The following is a 17,101-nucleotide window of genomic DNA, read 5'->3' as shown; positions in this document are numbered from 1 at the left end:
CAGCAGCAGCAGCAGCAGCAGCAGCAGCAGCAGCAGCAGCAGCAGCAGCAACAGCAGCAGCAGCAGCAGCAGCAGCAACAGCAGCAGCTGCTGCTGCTGCTGCTGCTGTCTTTCCTCCGGTGAAGACCCAGTGGTCTTGCGCTATGCGGGCCACTGGTGCTCCCCCACTGCGCAGCCGCCAATCAAGCTGCTGCTTTGCCACTGCTGCTGCTGCTGCTGCTGCCGCTGCTGCTGCTGCTGCTGCTGCCGCTGCTGCTGCTGCTGCTGCTGCTGCTGCTGCTGCGCTGCAGCGCCGATAAACGCGTGTCTGCTGCGGGCCTCGCCGAGCCCGCTGAGCCACTTGGCAGCTTTGGGGGACTCCGACGGACTTGTGCGACTTTTCGACATAAGGGGGGGGGGCCGGCGTTTTGGCTACGTGCAGGTGTTGGCGGACGCGAAAGACGCGATTTCGAGGTGGAAACTGCGCCTTTTTCGCCGATTAAACCCTCAAATTCAACTTAATTGCATTTTGCTGCACTTATTTCCACTTTTTAATCCAAAATTCCGAATTTTCGACCCCAAATTCCCCAAAAGTGCTTTCGTCGAGCGCGCACGCTGAGGTGTACGTACACCGCAGAGCCGCGCGTTCGGCTGCGCCCGCGGCAGCCGCGCGGCCGCGCGAAGTGAAATTCAAAACAATTAATGAATTATTTGAATTATTTGAATTATTTGAATTGTTTAAATTGTTTTTAATTTGTTTTGAATGCATTTTGCGCTTTTATTCTTCTGCAGCATCGTGGCGGCGCGGGAACGCCTCATCGTGGCTTCCCTCGACGGCTGCGTGTACACCTACGACCTGCGCAAGGGCGCTCTGCATGTCGACTGCTACGGAAGTCCAATAACTTGGTGATTTTAATTCTAAATAACATTTAAATGTTATTTTTTGCATTTATTTCCATTTATTTCATTTATTTGCTTTTATTTGCACTTTTTTGCACTTATTTTCATCCATTTTCGCCTATTTTCGCATTTTTTCCACTTTTGCCTTCCTGCTGCAGTGTATCGACACCTCGTTTCAATTTGCGTTTCTTTCCCTTTTCTCTTTTCCTTTCCATTTTTAGTTTTTGTTTTATTTCATTTTTGTTCATTTTATTACTTTTGAACTCCAGTTGTTCCATATTTAAATATTTCTGGTCCTCCTACTTCTTTAGTCCTATGCCCTCCTCCTCCTCCCCAAACCCTAAACCCTAAACCCTAGCCCCGCCATATTCCAATCCACCCAGTATATAACATACATACACACATATATATAAATAAGTATATATACAGATATATTATACATATATTTAATGCAAATGAGAGGTAGATATGTAAATAAAAATATGTATTTAATTGGGGTTTGTTCTGCTGCTGTTGCTGCTGCTGCTGCTGCTGCTGCTGCTGCTGCTGCTGCTGCAGCATGTCTTTGTCTGCGGAGGAGACTTTGCTGCTGCTGTCTTGCGTGGACGCGAGCCTGCGGCTGGCGGAAGTGACCTCGGGGGAAACTTTGCATGCGTTTTGGGGTCACTTGCATTCTTCTTGTGGGGCTTTTCGCATGCAAAGTTGCTTCTTTGCTGCTGCTCTCCCGCTGCCGCCTCCGGGCGCAGCAGCGGGGCTGTTTGCTGCAGCAGCAGCAGCAGCAGCGGACCCCGACGCGCCCCTCCAGCTGCAGCAGCAGCAGCAGCAGCAGCAGCAGCAGCAGCAGCAGCCTAAAAGGGCCTTCGATGAACTCCTCGAGACTCTCCAAAACTCCAAATTCAAATCCAAAAATAATAATCTCCAGCCCCTCTTTCCTTACGTTGTTAGCGGCAGCGAAGACGGCTGCATATATTTCTGGGATGTCTTAGCAGCAGCAAGGGGGGGGCCCCCCGGGGGGCCCCCCGGGGGGCCCCCCGGTTTCTGGGGGCCCTTCAAGAAGGGGTCCATGGGAAAGCCCATGAGGCCCCAGCACTTGTAGTCAAAAGCGATTTGCTGTCGCAGCGGCTTTGCACAGCAGCAACAGATGGCACAGTGAAGTTGTGGCGGCAGCTCTGATTGCTGCTGCTGCTGCTGCTGCTGCTGCTGCTGCTGCTGCAGCAGCAGCAGAACAGGCAGAGGAAGCAGCAGCAGCAGCTCTCACTGGGGCTGGAGAAAACTGCCGCTTCTGGGGCCAACGCAGTTAAAGACAAAGAGCTTCCCACTTAGGGGCAACTGCGCAGGTCTGCGGGCCTGCTGCCGACGTTTTTGAGTAAACTTTCTCTAAATGCATTAAATTAATCTTTTAAATTCAATTTAGGAAAAGAAAAAGATCTTTTAAAGCTCAAATGTCCCGGTTTCGGCTGCCGGGGCCCGAGGCAGGAGCTGCACAGACACCCCAGGCTGCACACTGCCGGCGTTTCAGATCTCTCGCTAAATTGGAGTTAAATTGGAGCTTTTTGTGCGAAAAGACTTCTGAAAAGTTCTAATTTTGAATTTAAAAGTTAATTGGAAGATAAAAACTGGAAAACGGCGTTTAATTTGCTGTATGAGTCCAAATGGGCGTTTCGAGCGTTGCGGATTGCGGGTGACACCGCCGACTGGGCTGATGTCGCGGAAACTCGAAGAAAAACGCATTTAATTGTACTGCTATTTATTTACATTGAAAGTATTTATTTAAATAAAACAATTATTTATTTCAATTGAATAAAAACTGGAAAAGTTCGTTTCCTGTGCAGCATGAAATCGACGAAGTGCTCGCGCAGAAGAGCGCTCACGCAGCAGCTCTGCGCAGGCTTGGCCTGTAAATGCAAAACCAAACAAAAAATGAAAGTCTTTGAAATTGAAATTAAATTTAATTTGAATTATATTTAATTTAAATGCAAAAAATGGCGCACGGGGGGCTTTCTGGGGAAAGATCTTCTCGCTGGCGACGGCTGGCCAGCAGCGGCCGCCGCCGACTTGTGCCTTGTGCTGCTGCGCCTCTCACTCGGGATACACTGCAGCATTTCGGATCTGTTTCTCTTTTGAAGATGAATATTTATTTATTATTTATAAATATTAAACAAATATTTGCGTAGACTTTTCTGCTTCGGAGTTTTCAGCTTTCTTCTCGGTGGAATGGCCAGCCAGCCGCGCGCGCCGCAGAGCTCTCTCGTGCGATCTTCGCGCAAAGACAGAAATAAAAGGCCCTTCAACGGAAAAAAACAAAAATTATGTCAATTAAACTTTATTGCTTTTATTTGAACAACTTTTTTCTCCTTTTTAACCGGATTTAAACGCCAGATCGCCTCACTTGAACGGGCTCGCCGCTGCGCTCGGTGACTCCCGCGCAGAGAGCTGCAGCTAGATGAACTGCGCTTTGCTGCTCTTCAAAACAAACAAAATTCAACAAATTCAAATTTTAAAAATACTTTTAAAACCAATTTATTCCAAATTAAGGGATTTAGACGCCGGATCGCGCGTGTCTTCTGTCGTGGCCCAGCAGCAGCCGCAGCAGCAGCAGCAGCAGCAACAGCAGCAGCAGCAGCATCAACAGCAGCAACAGCAGCAGCAGCAGCATCAACAGCAGCAGCAGCAGCAGCAACAGCAACAGCAACAGCAGCAGCAGCAGCAGCAGCAGCAGCAGATTTTATTCGTTTTCAGCAGCTAATTATGCGCCATGAGTCTGCTGTCGCAGTATTGGCTCTATGAGCCGAGCTGGGACCTTCAGACCCTCTCGGCCTCCATGAGGGCCCTGCCTGCGGAGCAGCAGTTCAAGCTGCTGCTGCAGGAGCAGCAGCAGCAGCAGCAGCAGCAGCAGCAGCAGCAGCAGCAGCAGCAGCTGCGGCTGCCCTCTGCAGCACGACTGCGCAGCCTCCGAGCAGCAGCAGTGACAGCTTCTGTCATTTCCGTTTTGCTTTCTCTTGTGCGTCTTTACCTGCGCTGCTTCAGTGCTGCTGTGCCTGCCCTGTGTGCTGCCAGCATGCTGCTGCTGCTGCACAGCAGCAGCAGCAGCAGCAGCAGCAGCAGCAAGAGATCTGCAGCAGCAAAGACCGACAAGGGGCGCCTCGTGGCTCTGGCTGGGGCGTGGGCTGTTGCAGCATTTTTGGACTTTACAGCAGCTTGCGACTATGTGCTGATTCCGGGTGTGCTGCAGCAGCAGCAGCAGCAGCTGCTGCTGCAGCAGCAGCAGCTGCTGCTGCTGCTGCTGCCGCTCGCCTGCGCCTCCTTCAGCCTTTCTGCTGCTGCTGCTTCCCTCTGCTGCCTCCTTAGCTGCTGCTCTTTTATTCTTTTTAAAAACAATTTCGGAGAAGCTCAAAAAGAAGAAAAAGCTCCTCTTGTTGCTGTTGCAGTGCAGGGGGCCCTTGAGGACTGCGAAGAGCTGAGCCCCCCAGCAGCAGCAGCAGCAGCAGCAGCAGCAGCAGCAGCAGCAGCAGCAGCAGCAGCAGCAGCTGGTGGGGCTTTTGTGGGCGTTCAGAGCTCGCCGGAAAGTCCTTTTAATTGTGAATCAGGTGTACGTACACCTCGGGTTTGCAGCTCAGATTTCTGCAGCGAAGAAGAAGATGGACTTCCTGTAGTTGCTGCTGCTGGCTGCCGCGGAGGCAGCAGCAGCAGCAGCATAGAGGAAGCAGCAGCAGCAGCAGCAGCTGCTGCTGCTGCTGCGGAGTTTTCTTCCTGCTTCAATTCTGATAACGAAATGGACTAGTACGGTGCAGCAAAATCAGACTTCGGCAGCAACAGCAGCAGCAGCAGCAGCAGCAAATCCAATAGCAATAGCGGCAGCAGCAGAAGCAGCAGCAGCAAGCAGCAGCAGCACCATTCTTCCTGCCTGGAAAGTGCCACGGCAAAGACAGACCTATCAGGATCAGCAACCACTAACGAGGACAACCTACAGCAGCAGCAGCAGCAGCACCAGCAGCAGCAGCAACAGACGCAGGAACAGGAGCAGCAGCAGCAGCAACAGACGCAGGAACAGGAGCAGCAGCAGCAGCAACAACAATTACAAAAGACGCAGCAGCAACAGCAGCAGCTGCAGCAGCAGGGATGCGTTTGCTGAGTCACTGCGCGTGGCAGATGAACTCCGCCACTTTATTCGTTTTATTTTATTAATTATATATTTTAAAAAGAGAGATATTTTAAAAAGAGAGAAAAGAGCAGCAAAATTGGTTTTGAGGAGAATGCATTCGGGTGTCACTGCAGCAGCACTTAGTGGCGTCGAGGTGTACATACACTGGAACCTATCCGGTCGATTTCATCCGTTTTTTTGCAATAAATAAAAAACAAATCAAAAATATTAATTAAAAATATATCTTGTGGTTATATTTGAGGACAAAATAAACTCTTTGGCTTCTTTTCTGGCCGAGCCACGCAGACACCTCGAGGTGTACGTACAGCTCCGCCGGTGCTGCAGCAGCAGCTACTCCGGGACAAAAACAAGTTTTAAACCAATTAAATGTTTTATTTTAGAAAAATTATTTAATTTATTCATTTGAAGTTCGAAACTAGATTTAAAATTCCCACAAATGGGCGGAGCCTCATCAGCTGTACGTACACACGGTGCCTTGTTCGTTTTTCCGTGTTTTAAGAACCACTCTCACTTTAATCGTAATTTTTAATTAATTAAAAATTAAATTTAAAAAAACAATATGCTTTCAATTGCGACAGGCAGCAAGATAGAGCTCATTAGGCTCTTGTCTATAGTTGCTGCTGCGTACAGGAGCAGCAGCAACAGCAGCAGCAGCAGCAGCAGCAGCAGCTCTAGTTCAGTTTTCTAAGCTGATGAAGGCCCTTATTGAAAGTCAAATAAAGAACTAATTTAAGAATAAAAGTATATAGATGAACAAATAAGCATTTATATAATATATATTATATACATTACATATCATTCGGAGCTTTTACTTTGAAAACAAATTAATAAAGAGCAGCTTCAAGAATCAAAAGAAGCAAAAGTCTCTTCTCTTGAGGTGTACGTACACCTCAAGTGTACGTACACCTCAAGTGTACGTACACCTTGAGGTGTACGTACACCTCAAGAGAGGGAGTTTTCTGTGTCGGTTTGGGCTCGTTTTTGGGTCTATTTGGAGCGTTTGAATTGTTTTAATTGTAATTTGTTGTTTTATTTTGTTTTATTTTGTTTTATTTTGTTTTATTTCGTTTTATTTTTCATTTATTTCTTAAAATCCCGAAAACGAAGACTAAAACCCCTCACGTCCTCCGCCGCAGAAACGCTCTCCGGCACTTGGCGGCCCAGCCACAAGTCCAGCCAAGAAGTGGCCATCAGCAGCTGCTCTTCTGTCAGCTGCAAACAAATAATAAATAATAAATAAATAATAAATAAATAATAAATAATAAATAAATAATAAATAAATAATAAGCAATAAATTAAATAAACTAATTAATTAATTATAATAAATTTGTTAATAGGCGAAGTGGTTGCAGCAAGGGGGCCCACAGAAATGGGCAAACAAAAAAGCAAACAAACAAAAATAAATAATAAACAATAAAAAACAAATAATAAACAATTAAAAATAAACAATAGACATTTAATAAATAATAAACAATTAAAAGTAAATAACAAGCAATAAAAACAAATAATAAACAACTAAAAATAAATAATAAACATTTAAAAATAAATAATAAGCGATTAATAATGAATAAAAAACAATTAACAATGAATAATGAACAGTTAAAAATAAATAATAAACAATTACTAATAAATAATAAACAATTAAAAATAAATAATGTACAGTTAAAAACGAATAATAAATAATTAAAAATAAATAATAAATAATAAACAATTAAAAATAAACAGTAAACAATTAATAGTAAATAGTAAACAATTAAAAATAAATAATAAACAATTAATAATAAATAATAAACAACTGATAATAAATAATAAACAATTAAAAACAAATGATAAATAATTAAAAGCAAACAATAAACAATTAAATGCAAATAATCAACAATTAAATGCAAATAATAAACAATTAAAAACAAACGAATAAATAATAAACCAGCAGCAGCAAAAAACAAAAACTGAAAAAAGAAAAAAATTAAAAATTAAAACGCACCAAACAAAACGCCGAGGTGTATGTACACCCGGGACCCAAAGACACCCAGAAGACAAAAAGCAAATTAAATAATAAACCGAAATGAAATAATAAAAGTGAGCAAATTACAAACAAACAACAAAACACAGCAGCAGCAACAGCAGCAGCAGCAGCAAAACAGCAGCAGCAGCAGCAAAACAGCAGCAGCAGCAGCAAAACAGCAGCAGCAGCAGCAGCAGCAGCAAAACAGCAGCAGCAGCAGCAGCAGCAAAACAGCAGCAGCAGCAGCAGCAGCAAAACAGCAGCAGCAGCAGCAGCAGCAGCACGTGCGCAGCTAGGGAATTAGTCTAATTTAAATACATCCTAAAGAAGGAATTAAATTAAATTAAAATATATTTTTAATTAATTTAATTTAAATTAAATTAAAATATATTTTTAATTAATTTAATTTAAATTAAATTAAATAAATTCTCACCAACTCCGCAGGGGCCCCTTCTGTGGCCCTGGGGGGCTCAGCTGTATCTACCCAGTGGTCTTTAGCCCTCAGCTGCAGGCGCATCAGCTGCTCGAACGCAGCAGCAGCAGCAGCAGCAGATTCTTCCCCCGCTGCAGCAGCAGCAGCAGCAGCAGATTCTTCCCCCGCTGCAGCAGCAGCAGCAGCAGCAGATTCTTCTCCCGCTGCAGCAGCAGCAGTAGGAGATTCTTCTCCCGCAGCAGCAGCAGCAGCAGGAGATTCTTCTCCCGCTGCAGCAGCAGCAGCAGGAGATTCTTCTCCCGCTGCAGCAGCAGCAGCAGGAGATTCTTCTCCCGCAGCAGCAGCAGCAGCAGGAGATTCTTCTCCCGCTGCAGCAGCAGCAGCAGGAGATTCTTCTCCCGCTGCAGCAGCAGCAGCAGGAAATTCTTCTCCCGCTGCAGCAGCAGCAGGAGATTCTTCTCCCGCTGCAGCAGCAGCCGCAGCAGATTCTTCTCCCGCTGCAGCAGCAGCAGGAGAAGAGTCTCCTGCAGCAGCAGCAGCAGCAGCAGGTCCGCCGGGGGCATCAGCGCCCGCAGCTGCACCCGCGGGAGGCGAACCCGCCGCCGCTGCTGCTGCTGCTGCTGCTGCTGCTGCTGGGGTGTCTGTACACCCCACGGCCGCGGGGCGGGGGGCCCTGCCCCCAAAAAGAGCCAAAGTGGGGGCTTTTAAATTTGCTGCCACAGCCCGCATGTCAAATGGAGAAGGAAATAAAGCAACAGCAGCATCTACAGAAGGAAGAGCAAGCAGGGGCCCCGGGGGCCCCTGGGGGCCCCCTGGGGGCCCCTGGGGGCCCCCTGGGGGCCCCCCGCGTACCCGTGTACGTACACCTGGGCGCGCAGCAGCGGCAGCAGCAGCAGCAGCAGCGGCGTCAGCAGCAGCAGGGGCCACTGACACTGCAGCACGGGCACCCGGGGCAACTGCAGCAGCAAACTCAAGAGCTGCTGCTGCTCCTTCGCCCACCCCAAAGACAGCAAATGCTGCTGCTGCTTCCTGCAGCCGCAGCCACAGCAGCGCGCGGGCCACAAGCCCGTGAATGCCCAGCTGCTGCAGGTGGCCAGCAGCAGCAGCACTCGCGCCAGAGCCTGCTGTTCCCGCTGCTTCTCCCCCTGCTGCTGCTGCTGCTGCTGCTGCTGCTGCTGCTGCTGCTGCTGCTGCTGGCAGCTCTGGCACCAACACAGCAGCGCCGCAGCTGAGGGCAATGCGGTCGGCGATGTGCCGCACGCGGGCATCCCTGCAAACAAAATAAACAGCAAATAAATAAATAAATAAATAATTAATAAATAAATAAATAAATAAATAAATAATAATTAATTAATTAATTAATTAATTAATTAATTAATTAATTAATTAATTAATTAAATGAATTAATTTGCCCTTTAGAGTTGATCAATTTGCATTTCTGGAGAAGACCGCAGCCGGAGGCGCCGCTGCTTCCTGCAGCTTCTTTGTTTTCATTTCTTTTTGTTTTAATTCCTTTTCCACTTTTATTTATTTAAAAAGTAATTTAATTAAATAAATATTTAATTTAATTTAATATTTAAATGTCAAAAAAGACAAAACTTGGCGAAGTCTTCGCCGGGCGGCTGCAGGCGCGAAAATGAGGTGTACGTACACCTGAATATGGTTCAACTTCGCGGGCACAGATGCAGATATAAATTCATAAATATTTATATTTATATATTTACAAATACATTTAAATATATTTAATATATTTAATGCATTTAAATGGCACATTTAAATGTAATTAAAGCATTTAAATGCACTTAAAACATTTAAATATTTATTGCAATTAAAGGGTTTAAATAAAACCCTTTAAATGGAATTAAATAAAACCCTTTAATTGCAATTAAAGGGTTTAAATAAAATCCTTTAAATGGAATTAAATAAAACCCTTTAAACATTTAAATAAATATATTTAATAATAATATATATATATTATCAAAATATATTTGTAGGGCCAAAGAGAAGCACCTGGGTTTGAGCTCTCCGGTGAGCAGAATAACAATTCTGTTTTTCTCTTTTATTTCATTTAATTCATTTAATTCATTTATTTTATTTATTTCATTTATTTTATTTATTTTATTTATTTCATTTATTTCTTTTCTTTCATTTATTTCATTTCTTTCTTTTGTCTCCAACGCAAAAGATGATAAACTGCTGCGGCAGTAATAAGCAGCCCCCAGCAGCCCTGGGGGCTTCTTGCCCTCAAGAAGGCTGAAAAGAGACAGAGGCGCAGCATCCCCTGCTGCTGCTGCTGCTGCTGCTGCTGCTGCAGCTGCTGCTGCAGCTGCTGCTGCTGCTGCGCCAGCAGACCCCACGGGGAGAAAGGCGGTAAGAGGCCCCAAAATGAAGAGAAGTAAGTGGGCCTGAGCCGCGTACACTCGAACTTGCTCCGGAAACGCATATCCAGCGAGCCCTACATCCTCTCGAGCAGAAAATGCAAAATAAGAAAAAAATTGAAATTAATTAATTCTTTAAACTCAAAAAAAACCCCAAAGATGAGTTTAAAACACAATAATAACTGAATTGAGTCCAGCGCAGGGGCCCCTGCCTTGCCTTAGGGGGCCCCTGGGGGGCCCCCGGGGGCCCCCGCCCGCCTCTATGGGTGGCTGGCTTCACGCGGTCAGCTGGTCACAGATCTTCTGGAAAATTGGAATTAAAATCAGATTTAAATCAAAGTTCTCCTTTTAATTTGTCATTTGAGTTATTTTCCTCCTTTATTTGCCGGCCTTTTGGGTTTATCTCCCTGTTTTCCCCGTTTGCTTCGCTGCAGCTGGCGGTGCAGCCGCCTCGATTCAGCTTCGCGATTCTCCCCTAAAACTCCTGAATTTTTGCAATTGAATAATTTAAAATTGCATTTATTTTCATTTTACTTCCCTTTTTTTCCAAGATCAGCCCTAAAAATGGCGCTTTCTCCCCGAACACCGATTCTTCCCTCGGCGGTTTCCACTGCCTTTCTGTTCACGGTCGCGGCGCTCTTGTCGGCCTCTCCAGCTTCAACACTGAAATTCAACAACACAAACGCTTTAAATAAAAGCTTTAAAGGTAAATTTCAAAATTAAAATTAGAAAATGCATTCGGACTTCGCCGATTCGGGGGCCGCTGCCGACGGCTGCGCTGCTGCTGCGCGTGTGCAGCAGCAGCAGCAAAACGCGGCGTTTGTCGGATTTAAAGTTGAAAACTTGAATTAAATTCAAAATTAAAATCAATTAATTCCTTTTTGGATCTTTTTGACGCAGATTTAACCCCCGATCCGCTGCTGCATGCGCCGCGTTTCCACTTCGTGCAAGAACCAGATCGGAAACTTGCAAAGAGTTTTCTTTCTTTTCCCCCAACTCCAGAAACTCCCAAAGAAGAACTTGAGGAAATAAAACTCCTTTTCGACCCCCCGAGTGGTAAATCATGCGCAGAAGACGCGCCGCTGCAGTTCAGGAATTAGGGTTTAGGGTTTAGGGTTTAGGGTTTAGGGTTTAGGGTTTAGGGTTTAGGGTTTCGCTGCTGCAGCGCCGCTTTTGCTGCTGCCTTCTCAGGCCCTCCAAACAAATCAAAGAAAGTCTTTTGGGCTGTTGCTGCTGATGTGGCGGCGCTGCTTTTCATTGCTGCTGCGATTCCCTTCATTTCCTACTTGGTGAGAAGCTCTGGCTAGCTGTGGCTAGCTGTGGCTAGCTGTGGCTCGATACGGCTAGCCGTGGCTAGCTGTGGCTCGGTACGACTAGCTGTGGCTAGCTGTGGCTAGCTTTGGCTAGCTGTGGCTAGCTGTGGCTAGCCGTGGCTAGCTGTGACCCGATATGGCTAGCTGAGGCTCGCTCCAGCTAGCTACAGCTAGCTGTGGCTAGCCCCCGCTAGCTGCAGCTAGCTGTAGCTAGCTGTGGCTAGCTGTAACTGGCTGCAGCTAGCTGCAGCTAGCTGTAGCTAGCTGTGGCTAGCTGTAGCTAGCTGTAGCTAGCTGTAACTGGCTGCAGCTAGCTGTAACTGGCTGCAGCTAGCTGTAGCTAGCTGTAGCTAGCTGTGGCTAGCTGGGGTTGGGAGTTGTTGAAATCCCTTGAGTGAACTTTTGTGGCTTCAGGCGGGGGGGAGGCGGTGGAAGGTCTGCAGCAGAAGCAGCAAATGGTATTTTGGAATTAAAATTTTTGGAAAATAAAAACTTGAAAAAAGAATTTTTCGAAACTGAAAAGTTCCGCAAATATAAAAGCTTTTAAAAGCACAAAAAGCCGCATTTAAGAGTTCCTTTTTTGCCAATTTGGAGCCAAAAAATGCAAATTGCATTTTCCAAAAAGTTGAATTTTGCGGCTTTTGCGAATTGCAGATTCAGTGCAGCAAAGCCGCTGCAGCAGCAGCAGCAAAAGCGAAAGCCGAAGCAGCTTTTTGATCTCCCGGAAGTTCTAAAATGCTGTTAAAGCCAAGAAAGTGGGGTCCTGTGGCTAGCTGCAGCTAGCTGCAGCTAGCTGCAGCTAGCTGTGGCTAGCTGTGGCTAGCTGTGGCATTATTAGACCAAAAGGGGATTTAATTTTCCAATTTAAACTCTTTAATGCAAATGCAAAACAAGAGGCGCTCCTTTGCGTGGAGCGGCGGCTCGCGGGAAGTTGAATTCAGAAAGTTGAACTTCGCCTCCAGCGCGTCTTTGACTGAATTTCCTGTTTGCAAACTCCGAAAAAAGTCTTTTTTATTCTTTTCTGTTTTAAATTCCCCACTTTATTCCTCTTAATCGGCCCAGAAATGGCAGTTTCCGAGAGCTTTTAGGGCTCGCTTTCCCTGGGGGCGGCGGGCGCGGGGGTCCGGGTGTACAGACACCGCAGCGTGCCGCGCAACGGATCGGCCGCCTGCGAAGAGCTTTTGGCGAAAGAGTGCAGAAAAGGGAGAAATGAATTCCATCATTTGATTTATTTGTTTGTTTTGCATTTATGGAATCGCTGTAGAGCCGGAGTTGTCGCCGGAAGCCGCCAGATCGCGCCAATGCCCGGCCCCTCCGCAGCCCGCGGCTTTGCCACGCCTCCGCGGAACTTGCTGGAGTGAGGCTTTCTTTTCTTTCAGAAGTTTCGAAGTGGAATTTGTTTTATTTGTTTTATTTTTTTATTTTCTTTTCTTTTTTCAACTCCGCGGACTCCAGATACTCCCGCAGCGGAGATCTCCTCGAACGCCTCGCCCTCCGCCCCTTCTGCCTCCGCAGCTTTCAGCTCCTGATGAGCTCCCGCTGTCTCGTCGCCGGCGGCGCTTTGCTGTCTTCTTCAGACGTGCGTTTGCTGCAGTAAGTGGAGAAGCAAAAGAAGAAAACAAAACAAAACAAAACAAAACAAAACAAAAGAAAGCAAAACAAAACAAAATAAAAGAAAAGAAAACAAAACAAAACAAAAGAAAATAAAACAAAACAAAACAAAAGAAAGAAAGAAAAGAAAAGAAAAGAAAAGAAAAGAAAAGAAAGAAAGAAAAAAAAAGAAAAAAGAATTTCTTTTCAAATCTCTTTTTCAACTTTTGAATTATCCGCAGACTCCTCGAAGACTCCATTCGGCTGATGTTCGCCTACGGCGCCTCGCCAGCAGAAACTGTTCAAGTCATGGCTGGTGAATTCATTTTTATTTTATTTTATTTTATTTTTTATTTTTTATTTTTTATTTTTATTTATTTTTTATTTTTATTTTTGTTTTTGAACTTTTCCAAACTTTTCAACTTTTCGACTTGTCTTGTTTGGAGCTTTTCTCGTTTTCTTATTTTCGGCTTTTCTTCTTTTTCTCTTTTTCTGTTTTCGACTTTTCTTTTCAACTCTTCTGCAACTTCTCTTCTGTTCTTCTTTTCAAATTTCTTTTCTTTCAATTTTTATTTTAAAAGTTTTATTTTTTAATTTTCAATTTTTAAAATTTTTATTTTTCAATTTATTTTCAGAGTGCACTTGCCTGGTGGACAAGTTGGTTCTTTCTCCCCACCGGACTCAGTTGTTTGACGAGCAGGTGCACTTAATAAATAAATTTAATTAATTAATTAATTAATTAATTAATTAATTGATTAAATTAATTAATTAATTAAATTAAATAATTAAATCAAATTAGATTAAACTGAACTGTTCAACTTTTCAGAACTTGAATTTATTTGCTGCTTCTTCAGGAATGGATCCACGTGATTATGATTTGCGTAATGGTCGCCTTCCTAAGAGTCAAGCAAGTGCCCCGTGACCAAACCAGCAGCAGCAGCAGCAGCAGCAGCAGCAGCAGCAGCAGCAGCAGCAGCAGCAGCAGTTGTTCAGCCGCTGTGAAGCAAAAGTGGCACGAAGTGTTGTTTGCAACTTACTGTTCTTTCGGAGAACTCGACGAAGCTGTTCGAGCGGTAAATTAAAAAAGTTATTTTTGTTTCGAGCGCATGCAAAATGGCCGCCGGGGTGTACGTACACCCCAACGCAGGTCCTCATTCTCCTCAACCACGACACAAAAGTTTCTCCCACTTTTGTCGAAGTCAAAAAGGCTCTTTTGCTGGCCACTCCTTTCTTTCAAAAAACAAATAAATAAAATCAATTCCAAAATTTAAATCAAAAAAATAAATCCAAAAAGTCAAAAACAATTCCTCGCCAACCACTGCCAAGCGCCCCAGCTGTACAGACACCCGGGCCGGCTGCAGCAGCAGCAGCAGCAGCAGCAGCAGCAGCAGCAGCAGCATGCAGACGTAAAAATCTAGCAGCAGCAGCAGCAGCAGCAGCAAAATCAGTTGGCGCAGCTGAAAAACGATGAAGGGCTGCAGCCAGAGGCACATGGAGAAAGGCAGTCAGCAGCAGCTGCTGCTGCTGCTGCTGCTGCGTTTCTTTCATCTTGCTGCTGCAGGTCTCCTGCTGCTGCTCCGTATTGGCTGTCAAGCCATGGCGAATGGTCTGTGCAATAAACAGCAGCAGCAGCAGCAGCAGCAGTGTCTGTACACCTCATTCAGGCTGCCCCTTGTGAACAAACCATTTATTTCTCAAAAAAAAAACAAAAATAGCTGCTGCTGCTGTTGCTGCTGCTGCTGCTGCTGCTGCTGCTGCTGCTGACCGGCTCACCTTGCTGCTGCTGCTGCAGCAAAGACCTTTCCGCCCAAGGATCCCTTTCCCCGTACGAGGGGGCGCTTCCGCGCCCATAGTCCGGCCGCCCATGCTGCTGCTGCTGCAGCTGCTGCTGCAGCTGCTGCTGCTGCTGCTGCTGCTGCTGCTGCAGCAGCTGGTGCTGCAGCAGCGGGCGGGACTGGTGGCTGGTGTGGGTGACGAGGTAAGGAGCAGCAACTGGGACTTGCTGCTGCTGCTTGTGGGGCCCCACATTAAAGACAGCAGCAACTTTTGGCTGCAGCAGCAGCGGCAGCAAATTGTCTCTGTAGCGGCTGACGAAGTATGGCTGCTCCACCACTTTGACTCTGCAGCAAAATAATTAATTAATTAATTTAATTAATTAATTAATTAAATTAATTTAATTCATTTATTTCATTTATTTGATTTAATTACTTTAATTCATTTAATTCATTTAATTCATTTAATTCATTTAATTACTTTAATTCATTTAATTCATTTAATTCATTTAATTAATTTAATTCATTTAATTCATTTAATTCATTTAATTCATTTGATTCATTTAATTAATTAATTTTATTAATTTTGTTTACTTTTACTCTATTTAATTCTATTTAATTCGATTTAATTTGCTTTATTTAATTTTGTTTAATTCTTTAATGGCAACAACAGTGGCAAGAATGGCAACAGCCGCACTGGCAGTAGTGGCAGTAAGTAATTGTAGAAGTGATAATAATAACAATAATAACAATAATAATAATAATAATATAATAAATAATAATATAGTAATAATAATAGTAATAATATAATAATAATAATAATAATAATAATAATAATAATATAATGATAATAATAATAATAGTAATAATAATATAATAATAATAATGGTAATAATAATAGTAAAAATAATAATAATGGATTATGATAATAAATAATAATGCAAATAGCGATTAATAGCAATTAACAATAATAATAAAGACAGTAATTCATAACAACAGTAATAATAATAATTAATAATAATTGCTAACAATAATAATAATAATAATAATAATAATAATAATAATAATAGTAATAATAATAATAGTAATAATAATAATAATAAGAAATAAAGAAAGTTAAAATGAAAGTTAAATACTGGCAACTAATGGAAAATGAAATAATAAAAATAATTAAATGAATATTAAATTAAATAACTAAAATAAATAATTAAAATAAATAATTAAAATAAATAAAATAAATAACTAAAATAAATATTTAAAATATTAAAAGTGAACAGATAATAAATAATAAAAAAAACAAAAACAAATACATCATTAAAAAATAAAATAGAGAAAATACAACTGCAACGAACCCAATTAATGGAAATAAATAATATTAAAAAAAAATAATAAGTAAATAAAACAAAATATTAAAAATAAATGAAAAATAAACAGCAAAAATACATAATTAAAATAAATAATGAAAATTAAAAAAAAAGAAAAGTGTGAAAAAGATATTCCACAATAAATAAACAAAGTTGCAATTTAACTTCGAAAAGAACTATTTTATTATTCCCTTTTAGTTATTTTCCATTTGCATTTATTCTAATTTATTTATTCTAATTTATTTATTTCAATTTATTTTATTCCAATTAATTTATTTCAACTTATTTTATTTATTCTAATTAATGTATTTCAATTTATTTTATTTATTCTAATTTACTATTTCAATTTATTTGTTTTGATTTATTTTAATTTATTTGTTTATTCTACTTTATTTCTTTTAACTTAGCTTTTTATTTTACTTTTTTTACTTATTTGTATTTAACTGTTTATTACAATTTATTACCACGACTCATTTATAATAATTAATTTATTTGCCAATTTTTAATTTATTTAATTTAACCATTTGCTGCAATTAAATAATTTTGATTGCAATCCATTCCAATTATAATTCATCACTTATTACACATTTACTTGCCCATTTATTCTAATTAATTAATGAATTAATCTACTTATTTTAATTTATTTATTCATTTATTTATTTTAATTTTATTAATCAATTGATTAACTAATTAAGCCACTTATCTAATTAATTGATTAGCTAATTAATTAATTAACTAATTAATTAGTTAACTAATTAATTAACTAATTAATTAACTAACTAATTAATTAAGCAATTAATCAACACACTAATTACTTACTTAATTAATTAATCAATTAATTAACTAATTAATTAACTAATTAATTAACTAATTAATTAGTTAATTAATTAGTTAATTTCTGCCCCGTTGCTCGAAAGTTGTGGGGCGTGGGGTGTATGTACACCTACACTGGCTGTTCAAAAAAAAGGAAAATGTCAATTACACTTACACTGGTTTTTCAAAAGGAAGTGGAATATCAATAAAGTGGGGTTTGTGATTTATTATGAATTAACTAATTAATTAATTAATTAATTAATTAATCAATTAATTAATTAATTAATGAATTAATTAATTAATTAATCAATTAATTAATTAATTAATTAATTAATTAATTAATTAATTAATTACACTTACACTGGTTTTTCAAAAGGAAGTGGAATATCAAA

The 17,101-nt window shown here is 41.8% G+C and overlaps 6 protein-coding genes across 6 annotated transcripts in view; 4 read left to right on the top strand and 2 right to left on the bottom strand.

Annotated features, from left to right (window-relative positions):
• Positions 1–2,052, top strand: part of ENH_00063830 (hypothetical protein, conserved) — a gene marked incomplete at both ends in the record, with an annotated part of 3,062 nt that extends 1,010 nt beyond the window's left edge. The window contains 4 exons of the mRNA XM_013577255.1: positions 291–453; positions 772–885; positions 1,438–1,635; positions 1,831–2,052. Coding sequence (XP_013432709.1) covers positions 291–453; positions 772–885; positions 1,438–1,635; positions 1,831–2,052 — 697 coding nt within the window. The remainder of the gene's footprint in view (positions 1–290; positions 454–771; positions 886–1,437; positions 1,636–1,830) is intronic.
• A 1,270-nt stretch (positions 2,053–3,322) lies between these two features.
• Positions 3,323–3,625, top strand: ENH_00063820 (hypothetical protein; the record flags this gene model as incomplete). The annotated part of the gene is made up of 1 exon (XM_013577254.1): positions 3,323–3,625. One exon carries the CDS (start codon positions 3,323–3,325, stop codon positions 3,623–3,625), a length of 303 nt encoding a protein of 100 aa, XP_013432708.1.
• A 75-nt stretch (positions 3,626–3,700) lies between these two features.
• On the top strand, positions 3,701–5,011 carry ENH_00063810 (hypothetical protein; the record flags this gene model as incomplete). The annotated part of the gene is made up of 2 exons (XM_013577253.1): positions 3,701–4,445; positions 4,680–5,011. 2 exons carry the CDS (start codon positions 3,701–3,703, stop codon positions 5,009–5,011), a joined length of 1,077 nt encoding a protein of 358 aa, XP_013432707.1.
• A 1,110-nt stretch (positions 5,012–6,121) lies between these two features.
• Positions 6,122–10,922, bottom strand: ENH_00063800 (hypothetical protein, conserved; the record flags this gene model as incomplete). Its single annotated transcript, XM_013577252.1, has 5 exons — positions 6,122–6,253; positions 7,480–8,243; positions 8,346–8,749; positions 10,392–10,520; positions 10,765–10,922. The coding sequence occupies 5 exons, from the start codon at positions 10,920–10,922 to the stop codon at positions 6,122–6,124; spliced, it is 1,587 nt and encodes a 528-aa protein (XP_013432706.1).
• Positions 10,923–13,027: 2,105 nt separating this feature from the next.
• On the top strand, positions 13,028–13,682 carry ENH_00063790 (hypothetical protein, conserved; the record flags this gene model as incomplete). The annotated part of the gene is made up of 2 exons (XM_013577251.1): positions 13,028–13,076; positions 13,615–13,682. 2 exons carry the CDS (start codon positions 13,028–13,030, stop codon positions 13,680–13,682), a joined length of 117 nt encoding a protein of 38 aa, XP_013432705.1.
• A 522-nt stretch (positions 13,683–14,204) lies between these two features.
• On the bottom strand, positions 14,205–14,880 carry ENH_00063780 (hypothetical protein; the record flags this gene model as incomplete). Its single annotated transcript, XM_013577250.1, has 2 exons — positions 14,205–14,368; positions 14,534–14,880. Coding segments are annotated over 2 exons (511 nt in total), but the record flags the coding sequence as incomplete, so codon positions are not given.
• Positions 14,881–17,101: the final 2,221 nt, after the last annotated feature.

The sequence above is a fragment of the Eimeria necatrix genome, genomic scaffold (genome assembly GCF_000499385.1).
Source record: "Eimeria necatrix Houghton genomic scaffold, Enh_scaff576, whole genome shotgun sequence".
Classification (NCBI taxonomy): Eukaryota; Apicomplexa; class Conoidasida; order Eucoccidiorida; family Eimeriidae; genus Eimeria; species Eimeria necatrix.
The sequence above is the reverse complement of the archived record's forward strand: the minus strand, read 5'-3'. Positions and strand labels throughout refer to the sequence as shown.